The sequence below is a fragment of the Opisthorchis viverrini genome, assembly GCF_000715545.1.
Source record: "Opisthorchis viverrini unplaced genomic scaffold opera_v5_13, whole genome shotgun sequence".
In the NCBI taxonomy this organism is placed as follows: domain Eukaryota; kingdom Metazoa; phylum Platyhelminthes; class Trematoda; order Opisthorchiida; family Opisthorchiidae; genus Opisthorchis; species Opisthorchis viverrini.
Window position 1 is genome coordinate 2,397,014 of NW_008751669.1, and position 10,744 is coordinate 2,407,757.

Here is a 10,744-nt window from a genome sequence, read left to right on the forward strand (position 1 = left end):
CGAAACCCATCGTGGTATCAGCCTCGTAGCCACCGCATCTAGGGTACTCTCTGGCACTATTTTGGGCAGATTGATGGATTATCAGGACGGACGAGTTCGTGAGAATCAATCTGGGTTTCGGCATCGCAGAGGATGGATTGACCACAATTTTACCTGGAGACAAGTTATTGCTTCAAACGTCCCACGTTGGTCGTTCTTCTTGATTTGAAAGCGGTTTTTGATTCTGTCGATCGTCAGCAACTTTGGCAGTGTACGGAGATCAAAATTGTCCCTTCAAAACTTCTCTCCCTTATGAGGGCACTGTATGCGAACTCATGTGGGCGTGTACGAGAATACGACAAACATTTGCCTGAGATCACCACGTCCAGTGGTGTAAGACAAGGCTGCCCTCTCTCACCTTCGCTCTTCAACTTTGTCACTGATATGTTGCTTGAAATTTCTCTATCTCCGAAACGTCGGAAGTCGAAATGCTCCCAGTATGTTCACTCACAGAGATTGAGCATACAGACGATATCGCCCTCTTTGGTTCAAGTCCTTTAAAAATGCAGACGATTTAAAATGACCTAAATAACTCTGCCGCGCGGTTTGACATCCGTTTCACACCTGCAAAGTGCAAATTGCTGCTACAAGACTGGGTGGGATCAAACCCAGACTTCATGCTTGCAGATGGGCCAATCGATAAATTTGCTCAAGTGGGAAGTTGTATAAGTTCCCGACTGGCTGAAGGTGAGGTTATTTCTCAAATCGGAAAAGCCAGGGAAGCTTTTGCCAACCTCCGACACCTATGGCACCGACGTGATGTGAGTCTCTTTGTCAAGGGCAGAGTTTACAATGCGGCAGCGCGATCTATACTGCTTTAAGGATCAGAGATGCCGGCTCCATGCGCAGAGGACATGCGGAAGATGTCAGTGTTTAATCATCGGTGTCTCCGAAGCATTGGTCAGGTCTGGTGGAAACATCGGATTAGTAATGCTAAGGTACGCCAGATGGTCCTGGAAAAAGGAACTCTCCCGCGATAGATGAATTACACTTTATAGGTTACGCTGGTTAGTTAATGTACCACATATGCCAGAAGACAGTCTCACAGTACTCTTTTTGCCTAGCCCTGTGCTAAGTGGCAGTGTATGACCTGGCAACGAAGTACGAAAATACTAACCAGTAAACTCAATCGGGACGACAGATGCCGCCCCACAGGATGGGGACCCGGGGACTTAACGTAGCTTAATGACATTGGCAGAACTGGTCCAATCGCGTATTGAATGGCGCTCGTGCATCAAAGCTACCGCCTTCAACGCGAAGCTACCCAGTTTCCGAACTAACCAGATGTGCTATCGTCCCCAACGCTTGGCTGTATATCGCACACTCTCCCGTTTTCCAATGATGGAAACTGTAGCATCTGGAACCAATATGCCTGCAGTACACGGTTTATAGCTGATAAATGCAACTGAATTGATCATGTGAGGTGAAGTGGTTTGTCGGGTAAAGAAAAACTGCGCTTTCGAATCCTCGAGAGCTAACAACTTCAAGGCATGAATGCTTGGGTCCGGTTGCGATGCTTTTCGCTCTCGATAGGAAGTACTATCGTCTTCAGCAACCGTTGAGTAGTTTCCTTTGTGAAAATATACTGTAGTGCCAGTTTTCGTCAACTAACCTCAAGCCGCCTCTGGTTTTAGCTCGTACAGAATCACTGGTCAGCACGTTGCCATATTAGCTTACTCATCTATCCGAGAGAGATTTTCCGCCCCGCCGAAACGATTCATTGCTGAAGGGTTTTGCGACACAAAGCTACAGAACCGACGCGAATGAACAATTGCATGAAAGAAAAAATGCAACCAGGAGAACTGGTACGATACAGACAAGAATCCTAAGAGACTTACCGTGGAAATATCATCTTCACTAGCTGCAGCATCCGCATTCCCGTCAATAGGGTTTGAGTTATGATGTAGTCGACCATTAGAACAGGGCCGAGAACGAGTGCTGCTCAACGCAAGTTGTTGTTCCAACGAACGAGTGAGAGCTGCACTGAGGTGATGGCGGTTTAGTTTTGCCAGAATCTTGTCCTGGTGTGCTTCATACTCCTATAAATATAAAGAAAGAAACAATACACAGAAAGTAAAGCGAAAATACAAAACACGGCCTGGAAGGGATTAGTACAGACAACGCGAAAATACATAGCCTATTCACGAGAGTGTATCACGTGGAGACCTGATGAGATTCTCCACCACTCCTAAATATCACTCAGCTAGGAAAATTACGCCAAGGGTTAGAACCGAAGGGTTATCCCACAAACACAGACAAACCGTGCGTTCTTGTTACTTGACAAATCAAAATTTACCTACTTTCGAGGTTTAAGTGGAGCAAAAGAGCGCCTCATGGTAACAAAAGCGTAGTAATTTAAGAAGAGAGGTCTAAGGTGGTGTCATATGTATCTATCCTTTAGAATAAGCCCTAGAGTGGGATAACCTGACACGGGGGACTCCATACAATTCATCCAGGTTAACGGCATAATGCTTGTTTAAAGTGGTAGTTGAAGCAATGTTTTTGCATGAATATTGTTACTGAAATCCAAGATCGCGAGAGAATGAGCCTTTCCCTAAATCCTCCAGGCTTTGGATTAAGAAGAAAACTTCACCGTCATCATGACACCCCATCAATTTACGAGATATTTGAGTTGGAATCCGTTCCACTTTCAGTTCCAAGGCATACTGACTAGTCCAGTCGTGACATATGAAGTACTAAGACCCCCAACGGTCTTCATTAGATGACAAATGTACTTCAATGCCCGTACTGATTTCGAGCTGGGGGCGGTTGCTGAACGAAGACGGGCTTATTCGGAACTCGGAAATCTTGTGAGGTGACTGAACTATGGTTCACACACGCTGGTTATCATGATGGCGAACTGCCAGTCAGGGAAATTTTGCTCACCAGAAGCCAGCATTGGGTAGATGTGACAAAGTTCACTAAGCGCCATATAGAAAATTGAAAATAATTTTTCATGGTTTTGAATTAGCAGTAAACAAGCGAGGTTTCGTGAAAACGCCGTTTGATGTCTGAAGGCAAGCACTCTGAACAGTGTCTGAATGACACTTCTATTTAGGAGAAAACACTCCATTGTTAAAGTCTCTCTAACTGCGGGAGGCACGAAAGACGATGTTCTATCGGGTTCCACAGGCTTAGCAACAATTGATTCTCGGTTCTTTGTCACATAGATGTGGTGATAACATGCGACTACTTGTGGCCGTCGTAGTTCAATATCTAAAGCGAATATTAAAAAAGTGCCTCGACGAATTTCTCAGATGGAGCAGCTACGTCTCATTTGGATGTCCCAGAATGTCAGGTAATGAGAATGAAAATCTTGCCGTCAAGTTTGCCACGTGACGCGCCATGGTTTTAACTGTCCATGTTAAAATTCGACACCATAAATTTAATGGTTTTATTTTTAACTCGCAATCTAGTTGAAACCGATGAAGCTATGTTAACTGTTACCAACAGTGACAATGCCTAGTGGAAAAATAAGTATTTGTAAAGGGTGAAAAAAATCGTTCAGCTGTAACACCCTTCCGGTGCCCAGCTGCCATGCCACCCGAAGGAAGCACGAGGGCTTGGATACTGCCAGGTTGCCCAAGCCTAGACAGGGGAAGTCGAGAGGTAGAGGTCGGGTTCGAACCACGGACCCTCCGGTCAGTAAATTCGCTCTCTAACCACTTGGGTCATCTCGCGTACCTCGGTGTTTTATATAAGTAGTCGTTAGGTTTACTGTGACTAACACTACTTCAAAATTCCAGTGTACGCTGACGAAATGGTGGGGGTTAATATCAAAATGCTGCAGATAAAGCACTGTTGCATAGACTCCTATGTCACAAGGAGAATCCCAGTAAAAGAATTAGGATAGCTAACTCAAGGTAAAGCTGTCTTTGGAGCTAAAAGATTAATTCTGTTGCATCATGTACGGGTGGAATCTACAGTGCCAGAAGGAGCACCATTGCTTTATCAAGTTAAATTACACAGTTAAATGTCTCAGGGCCAGTGGTACCAACCTCTCGACTTGGATAAATCTTTGCAATAAGTGCATCGAAATTCGGGTCCCGTCTCAGCGATCGTTTGGAAACAAGTTTCTTGCGGCACGTCGGACATTCCTTATTGCCGCTACGCAGTGCTGTAACAATACACTCAGCACAAAACCGGTGTAAACACTCCTTCGTTGTCATTGTGCCTTTCAAAATATCCAAACAGATTGGACACATCAGCTCGCTCTTCAAACTTCTTGGACTAACAGCAATCTCAGTACCATCGGTGATTGGTTCCTGTGGCTTCCTGTGCAGTTCATAAAGAGTGAGCTCCCAATTTTTCGAGGGAGCATTGTCCATTGCGAGGCTAAAAGTGTAAACAATTGGAATTGGAATCCTACGGTAAAAAAAGCGGTCAACACAACGGAAACCACACACCTACACACACAGACAACTCAAGAGTTTAGAAAGTACGGAACTATGGCTATCCACCTCAAGATTGTAGTTCTTAACTTTGTTCACCAGCTCCCTGTTATACCTTCACAGTGTTCGCTTGAGACCCGGGGCTTTCCAGTATGTTAAGCCTGTAGTCTGCATGTTGGTAGACAGCTGCTACGTAACTCGAAAGAAACACGAGGGCTGAGATAGCGCCTGGTTGGACAGCCCTAAAGAGGAACCGTAAAAAGGCTTGGGTCGAGATCGAACGACTGATCATCCGGTAAGCAGTTTAGCGCCCTCAACACATAGTTATGCCAAGTTGCAATGAACACTTGAAACCCGGTGTATGTGAATGGTGGCCTGATGGCACAGGCCAATCATAAGACGGACAAATGTATGGATAGCTAGTACTGGCCGATACAAATACGGTCACAAAAGATGATTCTCCACCGTTATAGGATTAAGAAAGCGTTCAGCTGTAACACTCTTCCGGTGCCTAGCTACCACGCCACCCGAAGGAAGCACGAGGGCTGGAATACTGCCAGATTGCCCATGCCTAGACAGGGGAAATCGAGAGGCAGAGGTCGGGTTCGAACCAAGGACCTTCCGGTCAGGAAATTCGCGCTCTAACCACTTGGGCCATATTGCCCCTTTAGGATTAACATCATAAACCAGAACGTTACGGAGGGTTCTAAAGTCATAAGCGGAAACAACCTGCCCGTTGCACACAACATTCACTTTGGGTAGACTGATAGCCTGTGGCGTCCATACGTCGAACCCAGAGAACACCTGCAAGCCCTTCCGTAGATAATCAACGTCTGGCTTGATTTTGTCCACAGGATGAGGGTTATTGGAAGCCCCCCTCAGAACCATCACAGGCTTATCGCACTGACTTGTTAAACGTACTGACGAAATCCCATTCGCTTGGATCTCTACGGCGATAGCCACGAAAAATCCCAGCAACGTCGCGATGTCGTCTATCTGATAAGCTTAGAAAGCTAGTGCAGGCCTGGTAAACTAATCTTATCTCCCGATGTTCCGTTAGTGAACCACTCATTGTCAACCAGTTCAAGGCAACCAAAGCAAACAAGACCGCAGTCGTTGCCTTATTGTTCTTAGGTTCAACGTCTCCAAGGTTGCCCATGCGTCACTACGCTTCAGTTGTCGTTCGTTAACCGACTGGCCCTAATCCACACAATTTCACCCCACGGGATCCACTTTCACCCTTCTGCTTCCCAGTTTGCTCGCTGTTTAGTGTATCGACCTACACCCAAGCGGGCCGTACCTCTGATTCTGCAAAAAGGAGTTTCCGTAGCGTTTAAGGCGCGCTTCAGCAGGCCAATAAACGTTGTAGTCGCTGCTGACATTAACGCCCAGACCAGGATGGATAATCGTCGTGAGTTGGATACGGAGCGCATGAACGGAGATCGTCTACTACATATGTATGGTGACCGTAAGGTGTTCCTTTACAGTGCGAACCTCCGGAATGGCGCAAATAGTTCGACCAGGCCCGAACCCAAATAGACCAAATGACTATCAGTTGCCGGTGGTAAAATTCGACCACTGCTTGCCGCTCCTTCTGAACACCAGGGGGGGCCCTGATCATGAACTTTTCCGCTGCTGTTTTCCATTGCTTTGAGGTCTACTTAAAAAAATGCACGCAACACGTGGCCATTGAGAGGCTCACGCACCACGAAATGGAACTTCAACTCCCTGTCTATCCAGTATGGTATATTTATCATTACTACAGGAGATATCCAGAGATGCCGCAACCTCTACCAGCGGTACAGCCCAGCCTGCCTTTTCCAAGCACCGGGTTTTTATAGGACCACGCCTTTGCTAGAAGCCCGGTAGCAGACTACTTTTGAATACGACTCAACGATAAATTATCCGACATCAGGTAAAACGTTTTACCTGACGCAGCACTGAGTACCTGCGCGGGTCGGGAAGCTCGGTTGATCCGAAAGGCCGAGCGAATGAAAACGAAAAAACGCTGAAAACAACCGTAGGTTGTTCCACTTGGTCGGCACGACAGGTCCTCCGAAGTCTCAGTCCGCGAAACCATCAATGACATCAATGCCCCTCAAACAGCATCAAAAAGGATGTTTGGACCGCTGGCAGAATACTTGGAGCAACAAATTGGTTGACCATACACTACTTTCAATGCAAACTGTCAGCCTTGGGCGGAAAAGTAGTATATGAACACAGAGCACCCTTCGACATCAGAAATATCCGAACTTATACTCTTGTGACATCCTGCTTTTGATCTTCACGATCTGCCTCCTACTTTGTCCAAGAATGGCAGTGAAGTTCCCCTAGCAGCACACGCAGTTCAAAATACCCGAGTTTTCCGGTTATACGACGGCTATATAACCGCCAAATAACCACCTTTTATGGTTAACAGATGGTTATTTGCACCAAGATAACGGTCAAATAACCGTGTTTTCCGGTTATTGCTCGGTTAAATAACTGTCAAATAACCGCGTTTGCCGGTTATTGCTCGGTTAAATAACCGTCAAATAACTGGTTGCCGAGATCTCGGTAAGTACAATTATGGTCGACTTCCGTTATCTGGGAGAAGAAGACTGTCTCAGACAGCTGAGGTCAGTCGATAATGGAGTCTACCTTCAAAAAGGCAGTGCATAAAGTAACCACAGGGGAGTCGGTTTGATTCCAGAAGCCTCGTTTCTACCTGCCTCGTTACGGATTCACTGAAACCAACCGACACGAGATATGTTTATGAGACAGCGGTTGTCGAACACCTGAAGATGTTTCGGTTCCGCTGCTCGAACAGGCAGTCTCAGCCATACAATAAAGTAGCTAGTACTGTAGCGCGACACACCCGTCCCTTGGGGTTCAAAGACACCCATTTCACGCCACAAGTGCCTCAAATTAGCAACGCGATCCGAGCCTTGCAATTCGTGCAGTGACCTCATCTTCAACACTACAATCAGAACTAAACGTTAGGCGGAATTCCACACGAATTCCGCTTTACCGCTCGCAGTCAGGTGATGCTACGGTCAAGAAACCCACCAAGAGCAAGTACAGCCAAAAGTCGCGACGCTCGCCGACCAGGTATCAAGCCGAGGTCGGATTGGTAGAAATTTTGGACGCAACAGCCAATCACGACCGAGTACTTGCCGATGCCAGTTGGCAATGGCGCATCCGGAAGGCGTGAGGATTTCCAGAAAGTAGTCGCCATTTACACGATGTTGTTACTCAGCATCCTAACAATGGAACTGAACTTTCGGAAGCTACGACGAGTACCTGAAGGACTAAAACAGACAGGCAACCGAGTTCAGAGTACGAGTCCAAAGTTTTGAGCCCAGTCTAGGTGTACCGGGGTCCCAGCAATCCTACGGATTCACGAACTGATACACAAGGTCGAGTATTTTGCACAGGTTACCCGGATAGTTTTGCTCTTGTCGTTCAGAAGAAAGACACAAGTGAAAAGGGTGTAGCACTGCAGTATGCTATCCAGCACGAAGACTCGCATTGTTGAGTGTCTAATAGTGCCTCGGAGTGAGTTCTAGAAAAAGCGTGAACAACCGTCAGAGGAAGGTTATTCAGTGCACCCACTGTTAAACATAATAAAAGTTTTGCCTCGTGAATGTGTGCGGTCTGAGCTTACCATGTCCCTGCCGTGCGTTCGTTGGGTTAGTGGTGAAAAACCTGTCAGCCAAACTTTGTTCAAACACTGAATAAGTAAGAATTAGGTCCCCTCGGAGGCGATGATACTCCAGAGGAAAGAGATCAAACATCGCGAGACGGGTGTCGTAGTCCACGGACATTAGGCTGGCAACTATTTCCTAGCGGCCCGCTGGACACGCTCGATTTGGGTTACGTCTTCCGTGCGTCCTGAGCAGGCAACTTGGGTGGCACATTCAAGGAGCGGTCTGACGTAGGTTCCAGAGTATTTGAAAATTTTTGAGAGTAAGAGAGAAGGTGCGTCGAGTCATCCGTAAAGCAGCAAAAAACGTTTGGGCCGATTTCTCATGGTGCAGTGAGAAGGACATGTTTGAAGACAGCCAGATACATCTAGGAAAGTACTCTACCAGACTGTCCGCAAGTGTATGATTGCTCCTCTGGGCAACGAAATTTGGTGAGCACCAAAAATTTAAACGCAGATAAGGACGATTTTTGATGCAAATATAAATACAAGAATGCAACATTTTGAAGCAAAAAGTTGTATACCTCTGTGAAGGTTTTGCAGCTAAGAGCACCCACGATCTCCCCACGCGGCCGCAGTTTTACTAAAAGCTGTTTAAACGAACTCGGAGTCCACCGTGCGCGCTGAATTCGTATTTTATTGGTGTAACGCAGTTGAAACTCGACTGTATCTTCATGCACGTCTATCACATGAGCTTATGTGTCTCTCCCCCTCCCTCTCCCTGTTGCAGGTACCATGGTCGAACCACAACGAGCCCCGGACAGGAAAGAAAAGCTGCTTGTACAACCCCCCCGGACCGACCCTGACCGACCCCTTTTTGTACACAACCCCGTCTTCCGGCTTTGGTTAATAAACGTGCGTTGTTGGTGCACTCCGGTCTCCTTCCCTGCATCACCCGACCTGTGCGCGTGTGTGCTGTGTATACTGTGTGGATTCATTAATACCAGTTCGTATATCCGCACATTCCAGAACTGACGTGTGCCATCGCTGCATCCTCTCGAACGTCGAATACCGCTGACTTCCTGACGTCCCACGCTAAATTGGCTGCTGAAGACCTTGAGCATTGCCTCTATGAAAACGGTGGGAAAGCTTGTGAAAAATCTGGGTTTCCTGTGTGTTTTCTGACTTAGTAGATTTGGAAATCATCTCGAAATGACTGAGAACATAATCACGCCCATTATGTCCGAGTACAGACCCCTATTTAGCTTTAACTTCGCTCCGCCCAATAATACACATGGTTGCCAAGCTCCTCCATCAAAACATCGATGTACACACGGCTCAGTCGTTATCGCCAAATGGCCCAATTGGGCAAACAGGGAGTTTACCTTTACAACAGCAGGTCGCAATGTTCAGCGACCGGGAATTGCGGACAAAGGGACTTGTTAGGCACTTGGTGAGTAAACTTCTGCAACTTTGTTCAATTATGTGTTTTAAATGATATCACGAAAGATGTGTGCGGGTCGTATTTGATTATTCGTTTTTTTCAGAAACCATGTCGAGTAAAAATCTGAGTTCTGGATTGACCACACGTATGTTTTTATAGATGAAACCAATAAATAGAAACATGATTTGTTAAAAATGGTTGTGTATTTTTTAGGCGTGGATGACGTATGGATATGAAGGACCACATTCGATCGTTGGACTAGTCTATTATGTATAGTTGGGACATTATAGCCAGCTACGTGCATATGCATGGGCCGGGCAGTTACTAGAAGTATCCTGGGCAGGTGACATCTAGTATAATTATGGGTATTAGGGGGCCGTCGTTGGCCATTAAACTGGGCTACTGGGCATAGTTGATGCCTCAAACTCAGCGTTGCACATAGACACAGACCTCGTAATCGCGATACCTAGCCAAGATAGGCGATATCGACTACAGTTACGAGTATGACGGTCCGTTTTTGGCCGTTAGATTAGGAGATCACGCATAGGTGTAGCCTCATTTTTATCGGCCTACATAGATACTGGTCCGGTGTTTACCATAGGTAGCAGACATAAGTGGTAGCACACAGCTATGGGTATGACGGGCCATCGTTGGCCGTTGGATTAGGGAGCTGCGCATAGATGAGGCCTAATAATCAGGGTTGCATCTAGGCAGTGGCCTAGCAATTTTAAAAAGTAGCCTAGGTGAAAGCTATCGCGTACAGTTATGAGAATGAGGTCTGTAGTTCGCCATCACATTGGGTATGTGTGCATATTTTAGGCCCCCTTTTCATTGGTTCACACAAATACTGGCCCAATGTTTATCGTAAGTGGCAAGGATAATCGACAACGACGGATTATGTTGGATTGGGTTACCGGTTAATCAGCGCTGCACATGCAAACAGACGTAGCAGGTACTACAAGTAGCCCAGTACGACGACATCGGGTTTGGCAGTCAGTATGACCGGTCGTCAGATAAGGCTCTCGCGTGTAGTTTAGGCATTATTTTTACCGGCCCGCGTGGATACTGGCCTGGTGTTTACTATAGGTAGCAGAAATAAGAGGCATCGCGTATTATTTTTATTATTATGATAATGATAATGATAATGTTTATTCCCAACTTGTGGGTGGCATACCGTCTGGCATGATCATAGTTTTACAGTCAGAATGGAGCATGACTGAGGGATTTGTGGGGGTACGGATTGCA

General features: G+C 46.4%; 1 protein-coding gene across 1 annotated transcript in view; it reads right to left on the reverse strand.

Moving 5' to 3' along the window:
* The window catches only part of T265_12754 (hypothetical protein), a gene marked incomplete at both ends in the record, with an annotated part of 14,273 nt that extends 9,900 nt beyond the window's left edge, over window positions 1-4,373 (reverse strand). The window contains 2 exons of the mRNA XM_009165277.1: window positions 1,878-2,078; window positions 4,038-4,373. Coding sequence (XP_009163541.1) covers window positions 1,878-2,078; window positions 4,038-4,367 — 531 coding nt within the window. The remainder of the gene's footprint in view (window positions 1-1,877; window positions 2,079-4,037) is intronic.
* Between the last annotated feature and the right edge of the window lie 6,371 nt (window positions 4,374-10,744).